We start from the raw sequence: 24,723 nt of genomic DNA, 5'->3' as shown, positions 1-24,723 counted from the left end.
ATCATTAAATATCTGTTCCAAATTCTAGAAAGTTCCAGAATATATATTTTATTTTATTTATATACACACACTTGTGTAATGTACACAATACATCTTTGTATCCAACTCTGATTTGCAAAAATATTATATTGAGCAGACTATCATATAAAGAACTGAGATCCATCTCTTTTAATAATTTCCCTCCAAAAATATTTGTTCCCCCTCCCACCCAGCCCTGCAATACCCCCCCCAAATATTAAAGAGAGAACAGTCAACTTACAGCCCTTCCACTTCACTCTGTTCCTTATTTAAGGGAATTAGATTTGACGTGTTTTGCGCTGTGTCACCTACCTCGGTAAGAGGTTTCAAGAAAATTAAGGAACAAAGCCAACTGCTGCTTTTGTCATAAACTGGATTCCCTTGTAACGTTGCTACGACGCTTTCTCAGTGATACCCCAGTCCTAAAATGGTAAGGCTTGAATTTAGGATTGTCAAAAGATGCAAGTGCTGATTAAGATGGGGATGATGGGAAAGAGGACAAGCACTGGAACACGTGGGACTTAAGTCTCAGTCCTGGACAGGATGCAAGCGCTCCATCTCCCTGCCGCCTTGTCAATGCCTCTTAAACCGACCAGCATTGTTTCAAGGGAAATGTCGCCTTGTGACAATGCACAAATGGCCAGCTGAAAATATCCCCCATTGTAAGTCAGATCTCTTTTCCACAACTGCAAAAACCAAGAGCATGACGTTAAGTCGGAACACTCCTAACGGGAGCATCTGACTTCAGTTTCGGGCCGGGTCCCGCTGGCGGTTGGGAAAGTCTGCAGAAGCTAAAATGCTTTATCTCAGCCTAATACAAGAACTGCGGCAGGAGAAAAGTAACTTTAATGCCTGATTGACATTCCTAGAACAGGTCACCCAATCCCGTCCCTCCCGTCACTGTAATGTTTGGCACCTCTGGTTCTGGTACATCTTAGTCTCCTCCCTGTGGCCTCTCTTTGGAGTGGACAGCACAAGAAATCTTTTCTCTCTGTTTGCAAACAGCCAGAAGATGGAGAGCTCCCAACCTTATGCTAAGCCAGCCTGATCGTAAGCATTTTGAAAAACACCCTCTCATCCCGTCCTGCCATGCTGCAAAAAATGCCAAGAGTGAAACTAAAAACAGGCTTTTTTATCCTGGGTGATTTAACTCAGGGAAAAGATCAGGAGGAAGAGTGGCAACTTCAGGCAGAACACCATTTCCATTTGGGGTGAGCAAAGCATTTTGAATTAAAAATACTTTAAGCTCAAAACAACGCATTGCTCCATCCATGCTGGGAAATGGCCCTGTCATGAGTTCAAAACATCTGTCTCACACTTGAATTGAGAGTTGTTTTGAATTCAAAACAGTCCCAGGATGGTCAGAACAGCCCATTTCACAAAACACTTCAAATCTGAAACACTCTGCATACCTTTAATTCCAGCAGATATAGAAGAGGAAAATCACACTGCCACAATTAGAAGGGGGTGGGGGGAGAGCAGGTGCAGAATTGTGCTTTTTAATCCCCTGCCTGAACTCTTTCTTTTTTGGCTGGCAAACAAGAGAAAAAAAGAGAAACAAAAACTAATTGGAGATATTCTTCAGAAAGGAAGCATCCTCTCTGATATTGATTTTGTGCTGTTCCCTTTGGAGAAGATCAGTAAAAAAAAAAAGAAAAGAAAAGAAAGGAAAAAAAAGGAGCCCTGCCCCACATTTCACCATGATAAAACTAAGCTGCTGTATGGCAAAGACAGGAAAATTGAACAAACTTCTCAGACAATGGCCGCCCTGCCAAACGCACATGCTGGGCCAAGAGAGGCCAGTCATGCTAGGGATGTTCAACCAGCATCAGACTCTTGATTCATTTGCTAAATCCTGGCCAGGAAGGAAAGGGGAGATTGCAGAAATACAAACAAGAAAGCAGTGAGTTATGCAAGAATTTAATGGAGAGCGGACAGACAGGTTTGTATATGGAGTTGTTCCCTCCTTCCCCCCCACCCCAGGAACACGAGCACTCTCCCAGCTGGTAGAATTTGCAACAGAGCCCAGAAAACCTTTTGCTTCCAACTCTAAACTGAACCTGTATTTGGAGGTGTGTGGGGAGAATAAGAACAGTCAATTGATGGGGAGGAAGGTTCATTTGCTGGCATCTAAGAATAAGCAAACTTTCCTTTCTTTAACTGTTTTTAATATCTGGGGAGAGACAGTTTAAAACGCTGAGATTAAGCCACATTGGTTCCTGGGTGTGTACAGTACAGTGATGGACTTCTCACTGGGATTAAATCCTTGAGTCACTGCCCAGGAAGCTGAGAGTGACTTCTCCCTCGCTGTGGGACTTGTTCACAGGTTGATGTCCATCTGGGTGTCTCACTCAGCCCCCAGGCTCAGTGCCAAGACTGAAACTGCTGTTGGTCGTATTCAGCTATCAGTTTTTTGATATGGGCCAGTTTGTTGTGGAGATATTCACAGCGGTTCTTCTCCTGGCTGTAATTTGGATTAGTCTGCAAGGGAGGACAAAGAAAGAGAACAAGGTTGACTATATCAGGGCAGGCAGTGCTTTCAGTTAGGATAAAAATACCAGGCGAAAAATCGCCTGTCCAGCTTCAGTTAAGAGCTCTAGAAAACAAAACAGAAGGAAGGAAGGAAAGTGAGCAGATGCTGTCATCTGATAGCAAGAAAAACGAGGCCGCCCCTGGCTTGTTCCTACCATCTTGCGCTCACACTTCAGTTAGCAACGGGCTATGAGTTCAATCATCCTATTGAAAGTAGTAATTTATTGGATAGCTGCAATAGACATTTTGTATATTGCCATATTCAAATAAAATGCACAAGAACCTGGGATTCCATTTCATTCATTCTGCCACATCTGCATTCTTTAAAAAAGATGGCTTTTAAAAAAGATTCAGCATAACAGAAATTTTAAAATGAGTCATTATGGCAGATAGTTGTTCCCAGACTCTTTTTCTTATGGCCTAACTGAAGCCTTCTCTAACCTGGTGCTCTCCAGATGTGCTAGAGCAGGGTTCCTCAACCATGGCGACTTGAAGATGTGTGGACTTCAACTCCCAGAATTCAATCTTGTGAAGGCTGGCTGGGAAATTCTGGGAGTTGAAGTCCACACATCTTCAAGTCGCCAAGGTTGAGGAACCCCACACTAGAGAACAAGTTCCAGAAATCAAATGGTCCTGGCACTGAGGGAGCTGCAATCTCAACACATGTGGAAGGAAACAAGCACGGGAAGGCCACTTTAATCCCTGTTTTCTTCAGTCAAGCTGCTTCCAGTCCAGTTGAGGTTTTCTCACATGAGAAAATTACGATTTTTCATCCCTGCTACTTCCTTTCCCAAAATGCACTTGATTGTGAACAAGAAGCCCAAGGACTCACTTTTTTAATTTTCCGGTATTCTTGCAAGATCTGATCATGGATCATCTGCAAAAGAATGACATGCCACATATTAAAATTATTTTTAAACCCTTGTCAGCACATTTCTTTTTCCAAGGCATCTGTGGATGGAAGAAGCTGCTCTAGCTTACAGCCAAGATACTGTGGTTTAGCTTCCTCTCAATCTTCTTTAACTGCCCGAAGAGGCAAGCTGCTGAAGTGACAGACCCAAACCAGCCTTCCGAGTCGCCCACCTTGTATTCTTCCGAGCCCTGAGAAAGCTGCTTTAGTTCTGAGTCCAGCTGCATGAACCGCCGGGTTATCCGCTCAATACGAGCATGCAGGTCACGATACTCGCCGTACTCCGCGTTGAAATCATTCTTATAGCTCTGACGTTGCTCCGAGGAGGAGATGGCACCATATTTGCTGGAGCAGCGATAAGAATTAGAAATGAAATAACCCCAAAGGAAACAATAGGCAGCATTTGCATTGCCCCTTCTTTTATAAGCCTAATCCTTCCAAATCCAGGGTAATCAGTACTGATAGTGACCTTCCTCAGTCTGCTGCTCTTCAGGAGTATTTGGTTTATAGAACAATGCAGCCCATCCAGGGCCGCATGGTGAGGAGGGTTAATGTGATATGAGGCCCAAAAGAACAGTGAAAATGAAGCCTCAAGCGATAAGGAAATGTAATGACTAGAAAGTTATAAGAACGTGATAGTGGAGTCCTTGGGGTTCCCTGAGCCTGGTTGTTTTCTTGCAGATGTTTCGTTACCCGGCTAGGTAATATTTTCAGTGCACTGAAGATGTTACCTAGCCGGGTAACGAAACATCTGCAGGAAAACCACCAAGCTCAGAGAATCCCAAGGACTCCACAGTTCAACCCTGAGCTACAGATATTCTCTTCTATTGGAACTTGATAGTATTACACTATTGTTAGCTAAACTGATGGTACAGATAAATAACATGTGAGGATTAACCAACAACAAGGATTAACAGGAGGCCGAAAGCAAACAAAAGGAAGCACAGTAATTCCTCACCTAATATCATCTACTTATTAAATTTGCTGCTACACAGTTGGCCATTAACAGAGCAGTTTAAATGGAGATCGTGTGAAAGTACAGGGGGGTGGGTGGGTTGATTAGTGACTATTAGCCACGAACACTTACAATGAAACATACATATCTGCCTGTCTGTCTGCCCATTGCCGGGACACTGGACTAGCTCTTTTATGAAGCAGGATCCTAGACAGAATTTTGTATGGCTGTACATGCTTCAAAAATTATAGCAAGAGGTACTTCTGAATTTGCTCAAGCACAGCAGCTCATGGCTTATGAAACGTGCCCTATCTTTTTTCAGGTTTCTGCAGGCTGAAGAATAGTATTGCTGCTTTAATGAGAAACAGGGACTCATGCAAGTTCGGATCTGACAGCCACTCTTTTACTGTTCAGCGCAACAGCACCAATCCTTCAACACTTACAGCAAGTAGTCTGGCATTTCTGATGTAGAAGTTGGAACACTAGAGCTGTTGCACGTCCTGTTTAAACCTGGAAAAAAGAGAAGGGAAGAAAGGGAATGAAAGGACTGTTGACCTCCTTGGACTGACACTCTAAAATCACCCTCCAAAAGTACATTGGTTTAAAATGGTTTCACAAGATTGAATGACGTGGTGTGCAAATTTGATAGAAATTCATGAAGAAGATCAGGACTCTTTAGTATAAGCTAAAATAGTACCACTTGAAAAAAACATTGTTTGTTGATCAGCAAAGAAACATCTGTCCATGCAAGAGTGGGTATTTGTAAAATGGAGAGAGAGCTCAGGATGGCTAGCAAGTAGGCTGGCAAACTGGATAGGGCTACTTTTGATTGCTGTTCAGTAATAATTCAGGGATGTTGTGCAGAAGAAAAACATAGACAGTCATAGCTCATTAAAAAGGGGGGAAGGGGAAGTTTAGTATCCAGAGTTGTTAGTACAGTACTGGAAAAACCCTGAGTGAGCATTTACTCTAAATTCCATTTTTAGTTCAGATATGGAGCAAAAGAGCTGCGGATCAGAAAGGCTGATAATGACTCCAGTCTATAGTTTACAACAGTTTAAGATGAAATCTTAAATTTATTAACTTTAAGGGCTTTAAATTTATTCCATTGGTTCCTGGAGCACAGGAGATATCAGATTTTATCACAGCTTGCTAGAATAACTCAGCAGTAATTGTTATCCCTGGAAGAATCAGAGTCTAGCAGTTATTTAGCACTATTTATAATGCTGATCGTCTTTCACAGGTCCCAAGTGAGGCTGGTCCATAAAAACATGGTAGTTTTTAGGAATAAAATTGGAGATTTAAGACTGAAAGGTGACTTGGGTATAGACTTTATAAAAGGCCAACTGAACAGTGTCACTCCATGCTACAAGGATAGATAGTCATGTACTAGAAAATGGAGCTTATAAGAAAAAATAAACAATCCTTCTATTCCATCTGAGCTCTATTACAAGTTGTTAAATGAGTATTTTCGTCATGATTCAAACCTCTTCCCCTTCCTTATACTTTCTGCAATACTCACAGCTTAAAAATGATATCCACAGAACCTGAAAGCTTGTGCACTTTGCAACTTTTAGATTGCTTCAGGTTAAAAGGAACAAAGCTACTACAGTTGCTTTGCAGGGTGCAAAAGAGAATCTAGATTGCATTTCCCCATTTCCCAGGTTACCAAAGAGTGACTTGGGGGTGTGCGCTGGACAGATCAGGATGTGTGTATTCAGAGCGGCACAGTCACCAGCCTGCTGTGCACTGGACTTTAAGCCAAAGACTAACCAAGTGAAGCAGCTCACGTGGCAGCAGGGCTAACACAACCAACCGCCAACCCTCGTTCTGTGTGTAGTACACAGGCATGGCCACAAAGGAAACTGCCTTCTGGTTGGTCACCCAACTGATCCATCTGGCTCAGTCTCATCTCTGCTGGTTTGCAGTGACTTTTCAAAGTCTAGAGAAGCATATTTCCCACCAGCTGTTCCTTGGTCCTTTTATCTGGTGGTACCATGGACTGAATCGGGAATGCTTCATACTCAAACCAAGAGCGCTTCCACTCAGCAATTTTATTTTAGTTATCAACACTCCCCTGCTCCCCTCCGAATATTTGCTTGAATTTGCACCCAAAGGATCAAACTGTAGATATGTTACACAGGTATTCTGCAACATTATCTCATTCAGCACCAGCTTTTCTACCAGGCAGACTCTGGTAGAAAGGAGTCTACTGTTACCTCCAAGATAACTGGAAACATGAACTTCTCTCCTACTTCAATCTTTGTATTTCACCACTGTAGACTGGTACAAATACTCTACTACAACAATCACAACAACAAGCAAAGATGGTATCATGGAAGATCTAATAACAGCCATCATAAAAACATCACAATAAAGCAAAGAGGGGTCCAGATCAGACCCCCATTCCTGATTTACTGGTGATGAAAGACAAGAGGGATGGGGGCTTTGGAAACCAGAGACAAATTTTGTGAAGCCCCATGGAGAACCTACTTGGACACAAGAGTAGTTAACACCCAGTTTCAAGTAGTATCAGGCAATCCTTTTTCTGTTAACATGCTGGCTGGGGAATTGTTAGCATGCTAACAGCCACCTTCTGTTCTATTATTATTATTATTATGGTTGGTTGCACAGTCAGCCAGATGTTTAGACTGGATTTGGCATTTTTATCCACCTATTGAGGATAAAAGAACCTGGGATATGCAGATGTTCCAAGCAAAGCTGCCTTTCGCAATGGACTGATGGTGATTTTGTCAATGCCAATGGTGTTCAAGTGGTGCTCCAGATGTTTTGGGATTGCACCTAAGGCACCTATAACTATTGGTACTATCTTTGCTGCTGCTGCTGCTGCTGCTGCTGCTAATACAATGGCTTACTTTATATTACATGCAGCTATATGTGGTAAGTTAAATATTAATTACCACCACTGGCGGGGTGCGCACTGTGGAGGAAGAGGACTGGCACTGGGGGCCATTCCAGACTGGCACTCTTGTGATCTTGTTTAAAAATCAACACTGGCAATCTTGTGATGAATGTTCACAAACTTAGTAATGCTATGCACTGCTACACATACTTATCCCTATTTTTAGACATAAGACATAATGGAAGAAGTTCCCATCTTTTTTTTTCAATTAAAAAAAAATGTATATATTAGGCCCAACAGTTTGTCTTAATATCACAATAGCCTGGGGACTGTGCAGTTTTCACCACATCCCCTTCTGGGTCAATCCAGTATTAGCAACCCCACTGCAAAGCATAAGCCCTAAAACCAAGCAAGGAAATGGGAGAGAGAGTCTAATGTTTGGTTTTCCTCTCTGGTGCCCATTCGTATGGCCCCAGGAATCTTAGGATTACAGCCTTAATTGAGGAATTAAGCAGATACTTTGGGTTTTTTTAGAAAGTTGCTCATTTACACCTTTTATCCTTAGGCAAACTGCTGCTAAACATTATGATTGACAAGTGTCACTTTGGAAGAAGCATCTTCTACATACATGACAGAATGCCTCTTCTGCAGGATGCACTGAGTTTCTTAGATCAGGGTTCCTCAACCTGGGAGGATTCTGGGAGTTGAAGTCCACCCATCTTAAAGTTGCTGAGGTTGAGGAACCCTGTCTTAGATGAGGGATCCTCCTTTTCTCTTGCAGAGGGTAATGCTTCTGAAGATGCCACTTAATGCAAGATAACGTACACATCATTTAGAACCAAACGAACTATGCTTTTAAATAGCTATTTCTTTTTTTCTCTCCTATGCAAGTGTTTGCAGCTTTAAATCTGACTAAATTCTAGGGCTGTGCAGTGCTTTGGATTTAGAGACAAAGAGGTGTTTCAGAGCATACAAGGTGGGCATGTAGCAATCTGTCTTTTCCTGGGATTGCACAGTTGCTGCCTGATCACTGAGAAAGATATAGCTGCTTTAAACAGCTGCAGACAGATGCCACAGGAGCTCTCTCATGTGTTACAAAGTCCCATTTTGCCTCTGAATCTGAAGCACCATCAAATTCATCAGTTCCCCGGATGGGCCCCATCCTCACCTGCAGTGTCTTGTGAGGGGCTCATTTTTGAGCCACCCTTCTTTAGTTCACAGTTTGGCTTCTCGCGGACTTGTTGCTGCTCCTCCTTTCTTTCTCGCTCCTTATGCTTCTTCTTCCTGGATTTTGAGTGCACACCGCAATTGTGTTTGCTCATCTGGGCAGGGTCCGCAGCCGACCGGCTTGCTGTCCGCCTCTCGGCCGGCTCCGCCATCTCAAAGTCTTTGCCGTTATGGTTCAGATCGTTGCTGACGTCAGCAAGCGGGTCATGAGGCCTGGGCAGCTCCAGAGTGGGCAAAAGAGAGCTAGAGCTGACTGAATCGGCCGCCGCCATTGTGGGCAAAGAGGCCTCCTTCCCGTTGGCAGAGTTGAGCTTGCCGTTGAAAGTGGGCCGAGTCCTTTGGGCACAGTGAGAGATCCTTGGCTTTTTGTTGGACAATGGGTCAATAAAGTCCAGGGGCTGGGATCGTTTCTAAGGAAAGGAAATGGAAACAAGATTAAAAATGAAAACAATGTTTAAAAAGCACACAAATTCAAAGAACTGGACTTACTTCATAGGAAAAAATATTTCTTGCCACTAGGGGGTGATACAAGGCTACCTTTCTGTTCGTTTTGGCTTTTACTGATTTTTCCTAGAAAAATAAGTGCCCACAATATTGCTATACTGGTGTTATAGTGCTTTCCCTCTGTACGCAGAGTTCTCCTGCCCAAGCCTGCCTTCCTGTTATTCTACAGATGTCTCCTCCTTTGGCAGTTAGGCAGTTTTGTAACATTTGGAATATTCAAGCAGATTTTTTTTTGTACCAGTGTCTAAAGCAGTGTTTTTTAAACTTGGCAAGTTTAAGATGTGTGGACTTCAACTCCCAGAATTCTGGAAGGCTGGGGAAACTCTAAAGTTAGCAGATAAACCGTGTGTGTGTGTATATATAAAAAAAATAAATAAATAAAACAGGGATGCTGAAAGCTTACATTTTCCTAGATGAAACTGTCCATCCCTCTTGCCAAGTCCTACTAGCCTGACCAAAACAACTTCCAATGTCAGTCACAGAAACTTTTCTCAGCAGGGCTGCTCAAGATCTCTCCAGATCCCTGGAGACTGAGCCTGTTTTTTCTCTATTTTTGGTGGGGAGGGGAGAGGAAAAGCATCTCTACCACCACTGATCCCTCCCGCAAAGAAGAAGCAAGAAATCTCATGGAACCTGCAGGCACAGCCCTTGATTCAAATCTGACATTGGAAAGGGTGCAGTGGTTTGGTTGCTGGGGATTAGCAGCCTTACTCCTCACCGAGGAGCTGGAGAGGAAGGGATCACTGAGCAGCTCCCAGGCAGCCTCCAGTTGAAGAAGAAGCTGGAGCAATCCTGAGGGCAGCCATAAATCACCAGGGGAAGCAAAGTTACGAAGCCTTGATTACAAATCACCTTTTGACAGTATGGGAGATAAGAGGAAGGCAGATATGGGGTAACAGTTGCAGCACACCAAGTCCAGCCAGCATGGGCTTGGAGAACCACTTTGTATAACCCCTGGGTCTGAGCTAAGCTTTCACTAAAATAAGAATGTGTGTTTTTTAAGACAACAGCAAGGCGTGCAACTGTATTTGTATATGCATGTGAGCCTGCTTGATCACTAAACTCTGAAACTGTGTGATCCACCTGAAAATGTTCATCAACCTTGTGTACTGGATAATATGTAAGCCTTAAAAGCTTCCCACCTACCTGGGGAGGGGAGGAAGAAACGTTTGCGGTATCTCTTGGAGGACTGGGAGCAGAATTCTCAGGGACGCAGCTGGGATTCTGTGGCTGGCAGAGTTTCCTGGAAAAAGCACAGCATGGCATTGGCGTTCAGAACTGGCTGTCAAGCAAAGCATCACTGACAGAAGCCAAGAGCAAGTTAAAACATCCCAGATCAATAGTGCCAAATGTTTGTTTTTAAAACAAAACTTATACAACGGTGGAAGGGATTTATTACATATTGGAATATTATGAAGCCACGTAAGAGTACTTGACAGGAAGCTCACACAAACCTATGTATTCATTTTCCTCTTTTATTCATTGAATCAGCACTCAGTCTTTGGTACACTGAGGCCTTCTATGTGATCATATAACTTTGTTGCCCATTTTCTTTCCCTGTACTGCATCTAGATATGGTAGACACCAAATAATACAATCTATTTTTTTCAATTCATATACTACCAACAGAGTTGGAAGGTACAATTTCTGGTGAAGCTTATGCTACTTCTCTAGTCAATGCTGGTCTTTGCTTTGGACATATTACTTGCCTGGACATATTATATTATATGTCCTTGCCTGGACATATTACCTTTCATAGCCACCCTGTAATTGCATCAATACAATAATTAATTGCTTTTGTTTAAGAGAAGACCAAAGAAGGGTTGAAAGCAATTCATTTTAGGGTTTGGTTCAGTTTTGGTTCTATAAAAAGGGAATTTTTGGGCTTGGAGACATCAGTAATACATACATAAATTTAAAATAAATGTGTTTATTCAACAACCTATTTGAAAAGGTGACATTCAAAATTCCCAGTAGGTTGAAAATTGGGAGGGCTGATAACTGAAGCAGAAAATTTCTTGGATAAAGAGAGCTGAAAACAGAGAAGTAGTTAAATGTATGTGCCACCCGACTCCCAGCAACATTTTGGTAAGGGTTTTAATCAGCTCTGAAAAGTGTTCCCTCTCAGTTTTATTAGGAGAGGGGGAGAGGTTATAAATAGGATATAAAGTACTTTATTTGACTGGTTTGGATAATTATGGAGGAAGAAAGGAGTATCAAAGCAGGCCTAAGAAAACAAGGAAGTTGTTTTCTATTGCTTCAAACAGCACTTAAAGTTGGTACATGTTTTAGAAGTTCAGATCCCACCATAAGCCCCTCTTTTGCCTCAGAAAACTATGCAAGGAAATATTCAGTACATTCCACTCCTTCAAGTGGGTGCTGGTGATTTTACTCATCACTGGAATAAAGGCATCCTTCCAAAGCTTAAGAGCATTTGGGGTAAAAAAAAGAGTGCCGGTGTGGTGTAGTGGAGAGGGTCCTGGACTAGAAGTAGTGAAGCCTGGGTTCTAGTCCCCACCCCAGCCACAAAAGCTCCCTGGGGGACTCTGGGCCAGCCCCTCCCTCTCGACCTGAGCAAGGCTGGTGCAGTGAGGAAGGGGCTGGACTAGGAGGAGGGAAACCAAAGTTCAAGTGCCTCTTAACCACAGAAGCTCCCCAGAGGACTTTGGGCCAGTTGCTCTCTCTCTCTCCCTTTCTCTTTCAGCCCAACCTACCTCTCAGGGTTGCTGTTGTGGGGACAAACAGGAAGAGTGAGCATTATGTACAGTATGCCACCTTGAGCTTCTAGACAAAAAGCGGGATACAAATCTAATAAACAAATAAATGCCCAACATTCTGCTTTTTACCTTAAAGGTGCCTGTTTCGCCTGGGCAGACCCTGGGAGTTCCCCTGTCCCCACCCCCAGTGCTACATGGGGGGGGGGGTTGCCAGCATGCACGCATGCACATGTGTGTATAGGAAACACAGGCAGGACTCACACAAATGCTGCTCTTCCCCACTGCCAATTAAGCAAGAGATGGCTCAATTTCCTCCATTTGTCACGTCTTCTGTTTCTAGTCTTCTGTTTCTATTGCCATGTTTTTCATTTGATTTTTTTTCCTTTTTTGCTAAAGCAAACAAGAACTCTCTTTCCTTTTTCCTGTCCTGTTTGAACAGTTTCCACAGTTTGTAAGCCCAGCTGGCACAGAGAAGAGACGCTGTTGGTTTAACAAGAATCTGAAAGACCAGGAGTTTTCTTTGGCAAATGAGGGGGACTGATGGGCACTGAAACCCAACTACTGAATTATAATTAAATGGAAAATTACAAATTATACCCAGACTGCACAGAAACAGGCCATGGAGTGGAACAGTTGTATCAACTTAAGTCCTCCAGGGGAGAAGGAGGTGGTGACTTTTACACCCCTTCCTTCTCATATATATTTTTTGGCATGTGGATAAGCAGTAACCTAAAAATAGACTATGGAACGGATGCAGCCGCCTGGGCAAACAAAAATGAACCAAGAGAAGCCCAGAAGGTGGCAAACAGAGGTGTATTTCAGTATTACAATATAATTCTGTGACTGGGCATTCCATATTTTGTCCCAAGAAAAGCAAAGGGCAAGTTTTGTAAACCGGCTCAATTTCTCTTATTCTGTCCTCCTTGATCTATTTTGCTTGCCCCTAAGAGTAGGCTGCTGATCCCCCATCCTCCAAATACGAAAATCATGATTTATCACCTCCCAGGATCCTGCAATTTCATGCAGATTTTAGCCATAGGTTTCTAAGCTTTATTTTCCCAGGCATCTAGAGCAGTGTTTCTCAACCGGTTGCTGAGGTTGAGAAATACTGATCTAGAGCACAACAGGGATGATTGAGGAATAAGGAAATGTGGTGGAATAATTCCTAGTATTCTTAATCAGCATGAACAGTGGTACGGGATTAGTGGAAATGCAGTTTAGCAACAGGTTCTTGGGCTTAGCCTCTGTCAGTCCCAACTCTGGACTACTATAAATTAAAACTGAGATTCTAAAGCTATTCCACGTTTTCTGCACTGGTGCAGAATCACAGCATGCACATAGACACACAACTGCATGGATACAGAAGGCAAAAAGAGGTTCTGCTCAAATATACTTCATAACTACATCTTCCAAGAGTTCAGGGGGTGTATATGATTTTTTTCTATATCTTTTCCCCTACCTTGCCTTATTTATCCTCAAAGCTACCAGTGAACTTTGTGGCTGAATAGTAATGTGAACCGCACTAAATGATCCAGACCCTCTACTGTATGCATGTTCCCCCTTCAACTGGTATAATTATGCTAGCTGGAGGGATAATGAGATCTGTAATCCAATGTAATATGAGGATGATTATAGAAGCACAATTAAAAGTTATCCCTTCACTCTGTTGCGCTCAAACTGCTTTCCTCCTTCATTTGCCCCCTGCTGCCACCTCCCCCCATCTGATTTGTCTATGATGTCTACTCTCTTGGGTCAATACACAAAACAAGAATTCGTCAATTAGGAAAAGGTCAACAGAAGCAAAGAAGCTTCCATAAAACAGACAGCAGAGCAACCTGCAGCTTCCAGGAAGGGCCAGGGTACTTAACTGGGGTAGGAAATCTGTGCATTTCTTGACATTGTTGAACTGAGCAGCCCAAGCCAGCATGGCCAATGAGGAGGTATGTTTGGAGTTTCCATCCAACAACTCCATCAAAAACAATGGCAAGAGTAAGGACGCAGCAAACTTTGGCCTTTGTGAATTCCACTCTTTTTAAATGGTTGTTCCCCTCAAAAACATGCTTCCATCGCCATCCATAAAAGCAAGTTGCAAAAAGATGATAGGAGTGGAGGCAGTGATCTACTGCACCAGTATGAACCACAGCTGGTCTGATCTGAGAGTAAAAATTAGCTATCCTAACAGCTTAATTTTGAAAGAGAAAAATATTTGTCATTTTTATCGTTGTCAGAGGGAATAAGAAACTCTTGCCAGTCTCCAACAATCTACCAGGAGATTTCAGTCTTCCTTCTGCCTGTTCTTGCCACAGAACATTCTCCAAAAACAGAGGATCCTGAGACAAAGCAAGCCAATGAGGAAACTTATTAGTGACTGGGGGGCAGGGGGGAGGGCAGGGGAAGAACCCCCTTAGTGACTATTTTGGATCAGTATTATACTTCTTGTTTCTGCTCAGCTGGTACAATCAAGCAGGGTGGTGCACTCTAGATCCTGTTAATCCAACAGTATCATCTTACAGGGACCAGGAAGTACATATACTCTGTTGTAAGGCCTGCCCTCTGGTATGATGTACCTCCAGAGATCTGTGCAGCTCCCACCCTTATGATGTCCAGGAAACTACTAAAAACCTGATTCTTCTCCCAGGCCTTGGGACAGGGTGGTTGTGGAGCCCCCTTTGGTTTGGCTTGGCTTATGGCTGGGGTGTTTTGTTCTTCTGGTCAGCCATGATCTCTTTTTACATGTATTGTTTTTCTTTTGATCTGTAAGCCACCAGACTCACCAAGGAGTGAGACCCAAACAAATAAATAAATAGGCAAATAAACCTTACATAAATCCTAACACCCATTATTAAGGTACAGTTAAGTATGTCAACTGACTGGCGCGGATTCTGAAAGAGACCCTGGAGCTCCTACCGGAAAAGAATCCTTTTCAGCAGCTGCTGGTCTCCTTCTGAGTAGCCAGGCCAGTCCTTCTGCACTTCTTTGTAAAGATAATCTTTCAGGGTGCATGTGCTGTCTTTGGCATTCACATTTGCAACCTGTGGGACAGGGGGAAAGGGAGCAGGAATTTAAATGCGCTGGGTGGAAGCCAGAGAGACCAAGTATAATTGCAGCCTTCTAAAAGCACCAGAGAAGCACTTAATTGCACAAGGGCAGCATGAAAACCACACATCTGTGGGGTTTTTACATTTTGCCAAGCCATTCATTTGGAGCAGGATTCAGCATCTTAGAAAAGGCTTTGCTTGTGAGACTGAAAAGGTTCTAGCTCTCATGGATGTGGAACAAAAGCTTCACAGTCTAATTCTGTACTCCTTAGTGGCCAGGAGAAAGAACCCAAGATTTTAAGAACTTGAACAATAGGATTACAATTTTGAGGAAAATCCCCCTGTAATTTATTCTGCTCCCTGAGTGATCTTTTACTGAAAGCAAAGGGTAAATCTCAAATCTGGTAAGAACAAAGAAGCAAAGTGAGAGCCGCATACAAGGACTGCTCAGAGCCAGAGATATGTTCCTGTCCTATTTCTCCTGACTACAGTACATTCTTTCTTACATTTTCTAAAATAGTGCTCATCTAATACAATATTAAGAATCCAACAGCAACCAACAATAAGCAACTATGAGGTAATGGCCTTTCCCTAGTGGGTGACTTCAGTGGTAGACTGCATCTGCATGGAGATGCTTCATTTAGATCAGTGTTTCTCAATCTTGGCAACTTTCAGATGTGTGGACTTCAACTCCCAGAACTCCCCAGTCAGCCACACATCTGAAAGTTGCCACGGTTGAGAAACACTGATTTAGATACATTAGTGAACAACCTCTAGCAAACCTCAGTGAAGATTTCTTCATTGGAACAATGGCCACAGGTGCATGTGGGTATTTTATGACAATATCCCAAACATACATTTACCTGCTGCAAGAGGCTGTCCAAGGAATCCTTATCTTGCAAAGAAAGGCCATCTTTTTGCAACCTAAGGAGAAGCTCTGGTTTCTTATAAGGCTTGAGGGCCAGCAAGTGCATCACCCTATCTTTGAAAGGCCTCTGGGAGACGGCACTATTGCCCTTCTTGATGGCGCTGGCGAGGTTGACAGGTGTTGGGCGTATACGTGAGGGAACAGCGTCGGAAACTCCTGGTGCAGGTTTACGCATCTTAACTGTCTTTCCTATGGTTCAGGGAAAGTTGGGAGAGAGAACAGAAAACAGGAGCTTGATCAGTAACAGGATCTATTTTATTCTTTTTAGACAAAGCCAACCTGGAATTAATATTCATACAGCCTCTGAAACACTAAGCATATACAACAAAGCACAAGTTATTAACATCTAAGTCAATTCTGCAGTTCTCGACTCTGAGATTCTTTCTTTTAATAAGAAATAGGCAGCACTGGGTCAACCAGAATGGCGATGAAGCAAAAATACAGATTTATAACTATTGCAATGTGTCCTGGGTGGATAAGCTCCAAAGACAGGTCTTTAGGTGATCTACAGCCAAATCAGTTATGAGTTGCAACAAGCCCCTTGGATTATCTCTTGAAAAGGACAGGAACCAATGAAGCTGTTGTAACAAGAGAGTCCCATCTTCCCTCTAAGTGGCCTGGATCTAGGACAGCTGAAGTTTCTGAACAATTTCAAAGGTAGTTCTCCTTAAAAGCATATATTGTGCTTTTGCAGCTAATGCAGATGTCACTGTGGCTATGAACCCCTATCAAAACTTCTATGGGTCATTCCATCTTAGCCCCCTCTATTACTGAATACTTCCATAGAGTTCAGCCATCTGTCATGAATGCTTTAATTTTGATTCCTACACACAGCAGGGAGGTCAACTCAGTGGCCAGCATTGTTCCTTTCAGCTCTATGATTCCATGATAAATGGCTCCTGGTCCAATTCAGACACTGACATGTACGCAGCCTCTCTATTTGTAATAACCGACTGACACATACCATTCCTTTTTCTGTTTGCAGTAAACAGTGTACTCCATTGTTCTAATCCTTACTGGTAAGTCCTCACTTCACAAAGCCTGCTTAAGGATTTTTCCCCCATTTGGACAAACCTGCTGTGATGCAGGACACTAACAGTAGCCTTCCCCAACCTACAACTTTTTAGATAGGTTAGGTTACACCTGCAAAGAATCACAGAATCCTGCAGTTGGAAGGGGCCATTTAATCGAAAACAGGAATGCAAACTGTAGCTTCCCAGACAGTTAGCTGTCCAGCCTCCATTTGAACATATCCAATTAAGGGATCCAATTAAGGGGAGCCCACCACCTCTGAACTTCTCTCTCTCTCTTCTGTGCTTTTGAGTCAGTGCTGACTCCTGGTGACTGCCTGGACAGGTCCCCGCAGTTTTCGGAAGTGGCTAGTCATTGCCTCCTTCCTAGGGTGAGAATGACTGGCCCAAAGTCACCCAGCTGGCTTTGTGCCTAAGGTGGGATTAGAACCCACAGACTCCTGGTTTCTAGACTGGTGCCTTAACCACTACACCAAACTGGCTCTCATGCATAACTCTGAACTTCTCTTAGCATTCAGAAATTATCAGTACAAGCTATTAGGGCCAGCTATCTTGATACCTGTGTGTACTTTCCACATGGTGGCCATATCATCTTAGCCACCAGCTTCTAGAGAGACACAGAAACCAACACTATTTCTCATGCCACGAATTGGGGACAGCTGCCCCAGTTCTGAACGTGCATACTTAACCTTCACAGAAATTTCCCCATAGTTTATTTCACATCCAAGATTTCTTATGGGTTTTGAAAATGTTTCATTAAAAAAAAAAAATGCTCCCCCACCCCCCAAATTTGATCGAGATATGACAATGGAGTAAAACCCATGTGAAAGGCCAAAATCAAATACAGGGCAAAAACAATGTTAATCATTCTCTAAGAACCTTTCTGTCTCTGTGTATATCTAACCCTTTTTTAAAAACAATTAAATACATCTTGCTAGATTGTGACACCTGAAGATGACGTTTGTCTTTGGTTTGACAGTTTCGGCACAGAGCCTAGATTGTTGAGGAGCTTTATAAAAGGCATTTAGTTTAGAAAAAGAAACAAGAATATATTTCCAGCTATTGTGACACCTGAAGATGACGTTTGTCTTTGGTTTGACAGTTTCGGCACAGAGCCTAGATTGTTGAGGAGCTTTATAAAAGGCATTTAGTTTAGAAAAAGAAACAAGAATATATTTCCAGCTATATCTTGGGCAAAAAAATACCCCACTCAGGCCAGCATCAATTAACACAGTAGAGTGAGGAGATACACATGCAATTAAGCAGCCATATCCAGGAAGGCTCACCTACGTGAGAGGAGACATTCTCCCAGTCCAACCCCTATGGTTTAATTTAAGGCACATAGCTTCCTATACACTAGCACAGTGGTTCTCAACCTTGGCAACTTTAAGATGTGTGGACTTCAAGTCCCAGAATTCCCTAGCCAGCATTCTGGGACTTGAAGCCCACACATCTTAGAGTTGCCAAGGCTGAGAAACACTGCATTAGCAAGTCAACCTCCTCCACTGATTCTCTGATAAGGACTGCTCCAGCAACCCGTTTTTTTCCCCAGAACAGAAGAACACACCATACTTCCTTCCTGAATGCTTGACTTTTGGCCTGCTTGAAACTTCTAACTGACTCAGAAAATGATGAGTCAAGGATAACTTGCCAACCACAACCTATAAACCCCTACAGTTTGCAAGTTGAGATTTGCTGAGGAGGAGGGAGAAACACTGGCTGAGACAAGAGGATGGGAAGATCTCTCTCCTTGGATCTGAGATAGGAAGGCATCAGAAATGCTGCATCTAGTGAATGTGTGAAGGGGAGCAACTCCTGTGCTGTGGCACTTCAGCCTCTTTGGAGCTATTCCATTTGATTAGGTAGTTCTCAAAACATTACACTGAGAGACCCTTTGTTGGAAATGCTCTAGGTGACAAATAGGAGGCTGTGTAAGAATCTGACACTTGGTTTTGATGAAAGGAAGAGTGAAATGGTGGTGGGCAACAGGCAGTCTACTTAGCCAGCCTCCTACCAATCTGGGTGCCATCCAATTATGTGGACCAATGCCAAAATTCTCCAGGCAGCATGGCCACTGCTGAGAATGCTGGTAGACACAAGGTGCGAGAAAGGCTGACTTAACTGATTGTCTCCCTACTATTTGCTACTCAAAATGCATGCACATTTCCCTCCTGTTTTATAGAAAATCGAAGGAGGAATACTGCTGGATACCTCTAAATCAGTGTTTTTCAAACTTGGCAACTTTAAGATGTGTGGACTTCAACTCCCAGAATTGTGGCTGGCTGGGGAGTTCTGGGAGTTGAAGTCCACACATCTTAAAGTTGTCAAGTTTGAAAAACACTGCCCTAAATAATCATAAGCAACAAGGATTTTGCAAATGTCATCTTGTACTTGCCTAAAAAATGTCTGTAATTTCAAGTGCCACCATCACTACTGACTACTGGCTACATATGGAACTTTTCACTATTCTAAAACATTTCACCCTCCAGGTGAGTGCTGAATTCTCACATATCCACCTCTGTGCAAAGCACAAAAGCCCCAGACTTACCAACATAGCGTCCTCCAGGCTTGATGACAATAGCTCCCCGGCTCCGTGTCTCCTCTTCCACCAAGGCCATGCTTTGCTTTGCCTTCTGGTAGGATTCATCGGTGGCACAGACAGTGATTTTGTCCTGGATGCTGCCAAGGCAATCCAGCTGAATGTTACCATTGCTGTGTAAAAAAGGTGAAAGTCAGGGATTAAGCCTTTGGCACAATCTCTCTACTCATTATATCCCACTGAAAGTAAGCTGTTTTGACCCCAGCCTCTGTTGCCTTCTGGGTTGCCAACCTGTATTATTCTCTAGTTCATTAAGTCCTTTGTTATAGGGGCCTACTTGGTGCCATGTCATGCACGATGCACCGCTTGTTTAAAGAGGCGGATCAGGCTTTGCAGGGGACAGCACATAGGCATTTCTACATCAGGAAGCAGCTCCTGGAAACACAGAGCATTCCTCACCTGGACACATATTGCTGGATGCAATCAAAACTCCCCTGAGGGCTGTCCTTGCCAATATTAGAGAGATAAAAGGAAAATGTCCGAACTCCTGTTGGGCAGTCTGGTCTCGGTATTGAGATGTGCTGTTTCAGAAGAATAGGAAATATAAATATTTGTCCCAGCAAGAAAGATAAACAGGTCTGAATTCCAGTGAAAGAAAGCATAGCCAATTATGAATTCTAATTAAATCAAAAGATTGGCATTAGTTGGGATAGAAAGAAAACCCAGTGCTTCTATTCACAGAGAGATACAGCCTTCTTTAAGGACCTAAAAAATGAGAAGGTGAGATATCCACTTGGCTAAATTAGCAGTCCAAATTTCAGAGTCTCAGGTATAGAAAAGATCTTTCTATTTCTTCTTTATGGGGTTTTTTTTTTTTAAGTTTTGGTTTTATTCACTGCGCTTCATTTTTAAAGTGTTTTTTGTTGTTTGTTTCTTGTCTAGGGCTTTTTGTCTTTTTTTCCCACTTTTTCCTCCCAGGTAGCTTAGGTGAGTTTTTTCTTCTTTTTTTCCGCTATAGTTTTTTTTTAATTATAGGTTAAGTTTATTTTTAAAAATCTATAGTCCTTTACACAACAGTAATTGTTATATAGTTATATTATTTTGTTTATATATAATATTAAAAACTAATATCTATTTTTAAAGAAATGCCAACTGTAATATTTTTAAACCTTAATAAAATTATATTTAAAAAATAAAACAAAGTGATAATCAGAATAAGATAGGCAATACCAGAGTAAATGCAAATTATTAAAGAGAAGATTAAATAAGAAGAATTAAGGAGATGGATGGCAGAATCTCTCTTAAAGAGAAAACTGACAATGAAACACAGAAGACCCTGAAACGGAATCTTTTGGGATGAGAAGCTACAGAACCTGAATCCTCAAAATCCTTATTCTGTGTTCCCATTTTGGTTCATGGTAGGTTCATAGAGGGGGCTCTTCCAGATAAATGCAAGAAAAGGTGGTCCATCACGAAATTAACCAAAGGCAATGGCAGAGAATAAAAATATTGGGGTTCTATTGAAGCCAAAACTCTGGCCCAGAAGCACTTACTGCTAAATAAAGAAATGAGGATTAGAAGTGGCTCACTGCAGTTAATTGCAGACTGCTAATAAATCCAGTGGATTGCAAACGTATGTTCTTGTGTCCATGTAGGAAAGAAAAATTATATGCATACATGTTCATAGCTGTCTGTTATATGCTCCAATGATATCAAAGCAATGACTTGTGTTTCATAACATCATCCCACAAATTATGGTTCATAACGGCATCTTGCCTGACAAAAGTTATGATGATGTCATGGACACAGGTATTAAAAATGGCCCCCCGAGATACCCATACCTATATTTACATGCTCCCTCATGAAAAGTAAGTTTTTTATTTAAAGCAAGCAAATAAAAAGACCCCCAGCTTGATGGAGGAAAAGAAGCCTGCCAGGGCACACCTGTCTCCCTGAAGACCTACGTCTTTGCTCTAAGTATGAATCTGAGCAAAAGGTCCACAGACTCCCTGACATCCTTCTGCTGCCACCCATACGTAGTGGTGCTTTCGTGCTTTTGCAAAATTTGACAGATCGAAAGCCACAGGTCCTCTAAGGAATGCAGTGAAGCGCAGAAAGGGTCACCCTGCATGATTTCCAGTCCCCAATTAACGTTTCTGTTACAGGCAAGCTTGTTTCAGGACTAGAGCACATCTTGCCACTGGTCCCTGGGAATTATTATTTATGCCAGACGCTTGAGGGCCTCTGGGCCTCTCTGCAGATGCAGCAAACCCTCTGATGGCAGACTGAGGCTGCTGCTGTTTATTCCTCTGGACACCACCTGCCCTTAAAAATAGAAGAGCTGCAGCTGCTGGTTTTGCTCCTTGTGAGCAATTGTTCGAAACAAAGATAACACCACCAAAATGAGAAAACGATTAGTTTCGGCCAAGTATCCCCAAGAATAGAATAATGACATTTTTGTTCTCTAGTGGAAACTAATATCTGAACTGAGAAGATTCTCAGAAGTGATGGAAGAAATTGCTTCTATGAAATTCATCTAAGATTCTTATCTCAGGTTGAGACCCCCCGCTCAATTCCATTACCTCCCACAAGTCCACTTGTCGCTCTCATGAACTCACTAAGTTGGTCTTACATTAAGTTACTCTCTGAATCTCTCCCATCTGGTGTACTATATAGACTTCTGTAAGTTAAAGAACTTTCAAACAGGCTTAATCTAGAAAAGTTCATGAAATTGCATCTTCAGTGAAAGAACTTCAGAAAACAAAGTCTCACAAAGGCCCTTCTCTATTTAGCAGCAGAGTTCATGAAGCAGTTGCAGCCCTGATCATTTTGAATCTTAAGACCTTTCAAGTTTCTGTTCATGAAGTGAAGGAAAGGCCCTAAGGGAGGGAGGCACTGAGAGAAGCCAGCTCAAGTAGGACTGGCTTAAAAAAAACCCAACCCTCTGGACCTTTCAGAAGTTTGGAAGACTTACATCTGAAGGGCACTCTCAGATATGCAGGCTTCAACTCCCAGAACTCCCAACAACAGCCACGCTGACTGGGGAATTCTGGGATTGAGGCTGACATATCTGGAGGACACCCACATTGACGTAACTTATACAATCTCAACCAGAATCAACAAGGCTGTATACGGGTGGAGTGATGAACAGCGGCCCAGTAATTAAGACTGGTACTGGCTGTTGTCCCTCAAGCACTCACAGTAAAGGTGACGGATCTTACCTCTTGCCAGCTCCACTTGGACCCAAGAACAGTAACAAGAAAAACACATTTAGAGCCAAGTTGGCAAATTGTCAGTACCGCCCTGCTGGATCAGACCAAGGTCCACTATGCTACCTCTTGCAACAACTAGCAACCATATGCCTGCAAGGTCAAAAGCTGTGCAAAGAGTAGAACATCAACCACATGTTTGTCGTCAAAGGCTGGTCGACAAGGTAGACTGTGTCTAACCATGGGGTTTTATTTTAAAATCTTTCCATCTATGGCAAGAATCATACCCTCCACAAACCTGCCCAATGAATTCAGCAGTAGTAAAGACTGAATATATAAATCTTTCCAAGATTGTCACTGACTCCCTATTTTTTCTTCTTTTAGGCCTCCTTTAAAAGCCCTAATGTTTTTAAAGATTAGTACACATGTTGAAAGTATAGCTGGGTGCAGCCTCCCAATGACCCTCAGCTGCCCGGTGAATGGAGGAATGAAGTGTGAGCTGCCCTTCAGTTGCACAGAGCCAGGGCAACACCATGTTCATCCTGGGCACACTCCTTCTATGGCTAACCGATGACTGCCCTTTGCAGGGACGCTTTGCCATCTTCCCAGATCATCTCGTCTTGGAAGGTGAAAAAGCTGCTTCAACCAAGCCAGTTTTGTTTCCTTGATTCCCTTCTTGCCTCTTTCTGCATCCTTCCCAGGGAAGCGCCATTTATTGACTGCTGACAGAAGGGCAAGCAGGGGTCATGCCTGCACCTCACTCTTCTGAGCCCCCCTTGGCAGTCCTCTGTTCAGCCTGCCCCCCACCGAGCAGTTTCCCTCTTTAAGCAAGCCAATTAACTCCTGTCTCATTCACCTCAGGCTACAATTATAGGTGAGTGACTGCTCTTCCAATTCAAAAGCTTTGCAGCTTAGGTTTTATATCCACAGTTAAGTGTCTAATCAAGTTCATTCAGGTCCCTCCTCCTCTTCCTCCATTTACTCCTGTTATCCGGACCACACAGTTTCATTTTAACTATAGCACTGCAGGATTTAAAGCAGATAAGCTTAAAATAGCAATCAGCAATTTTGACAGTCTCTAGTTTGTGAATCCCTCCCACATTTGGCAAGATGTTTCCCAAGAAAAGCTGCACCGGGCTATGACCTGCACCCATCACTGCATCTTGGCTCATACACGGTCATATGGAATGATTTATAAAGCCACAAAGAGGGAGGAGCGCAGGTCACTCAGTTTGGATCTCTGAAAGTTCTTCTGAGCCCCATGCTGGGTTAGGGACACCTCAACCATCTTAAATGCTGCCAGGTTTCCACACACAATCCAAGTTTCATCGTGACTGAAGAGGGAGTGTGGAACCACATGTTATCGGGCAAACCCAGAGTCTACAACTTTTCTACGCACAAAGTATGAGACAATCTACTTTGGTTGCTTCACAGTCTTCACATGTAAGGCAAAGGGAGGTGACTAGGAAGAGATGTTGAAGGAAAGGTTGGACAATGGTCCCTTTCACATTTAATTACCCCCAAATTCAGCAGTTTAACTCTGAAATCCTATGAAAAGTCACACAATATTTTGAGGTTCTCCCGGGCAATCTTAAAAAATCTTATCTGGCTGCTTCATGAGATTTTGCACGCTAGAGCAACTATCTAAGTTGTTGAAGATGTTTAGCAGCCACAAGCACTATATTATTATTTCTGGATTAGAGATGGGGCCTCCCTAAACAAATCTGGGAAGCATCAGTGTTCACTATGATACATATTTATAACCAGTGGAACTTTTAATATTTGAACTGTAACTTAAAATAATAGTTTTATAATGATTAAAATCAGTGTTTTTCAACCCAGGTAGCTTTACAATGTGTGGACTTCAACTTCAGAATTTCCAGTTGTTACAGCCATTGCTAAGAAGACTGGGAGTTGAAGTCCACATATCTCAAAGATGCCCAGGATGGGAAACACTGGTTTACATGGTTTATTAATGTATGTTGTTTAAATAGTATGGATAGCTTTGTCTGGTGTGCTCTCTTTTGTTTTATTACATGTTAACATATTTTGTGTAGCAGTAGTCCTTGAGTTCAATTTCACATGAGTTTTAAAAGAAAAAGTCAAATGGGCTTTCAAACATCCAGTATATATTTTAACTATCAAGCACAGTCCTTCAACTTACCCCTTGACTTCCTTGAAACTGGATTGATGGCTTCGGACCCACAGAATCCTACAAAAAGGGAACAAAGAAAAAATAATGAGTCACAAGA

At 42.6% G+C, this 24,723-nt stretch overlaps 1 protein-coding gene across 1 annotated transcript in view; it reads right to left on the bottom strand.

The window, feature by feature from the left end:
• Window positions 1-454: 454 nt before the first annotated feature.
• Window positions 455-24,723, bottom strand: part of ELL (elongation factor for RNA polymerase II) — a 47,668-nt gene continuing 23,399 nt past the window's right edge. The window contains exons 2-12 of the mRNA XM_007434753.4: window positions 24,636-24,683; window positions 19,722-19,843; window positions 19,272-19,435; window positions 15,628-15,881; window positions 14,634-14,758; window positions 10,156-10,252; window positions 8,447-8,915; window positions 4,859-4,925; window positions 3,634-3,805; window positions 3,383-3,427; window positions 455-2,499 (exon numbers count right to left, since the gene is read on the bottom strand). Coding sequence (XP_007434815.1) covers window positions 2,383-2,499; window positions 3,383-3,427; window positions 3,634-3,805; window positions 4,859-4,925; window positions 8,447-8,915; window positions 10,156-10,252; window positions 14,634-14,758; window positions 15,628-15,881; window positions 19,272-19,435; window positions 19,722-19,843; window positions 24,636-24,683 — 1,680 coding nt within the window. The 3' untranslated portion in view covers window positions 455-2,382. The remainder of the gene's footprint in view (window positions 2,500-3,382; window positions 3,428-3,633; window positions 3,806-4,858; window positions 4,926-8,446; window positions 8,916-10,155; window positions 10,253-14,633; window positions 14,759-15,627; window positions 15,882-19,271; window positions 19,436-19,721; window positions 19,844-24,635; window positions 24,684-24,723) is intronic.

The sequence above is a fragment of the Python bivittatus genome, unplaced genomic scaffold, assembly GCF_059951505.1.
Source record: "Python bivittatus isolate LINGU-HERP-01145 unplaced genomic scaffold, Pbiv_v1 ctg000580_np1212, whole genome shotgun sequence".
In the NCBI taxonomy this organism is placed as follows: Eukaryota; Metazoa; Chordata; class Lepidosauria; order Squamata; family Pythonidae; genus Python; species Python bivittatus.
The sequence above is the reverse complement of the archived record's forward strand: the minus strand, read 5'-3'. Positions and strand labels throughout refer to the sequence as shown.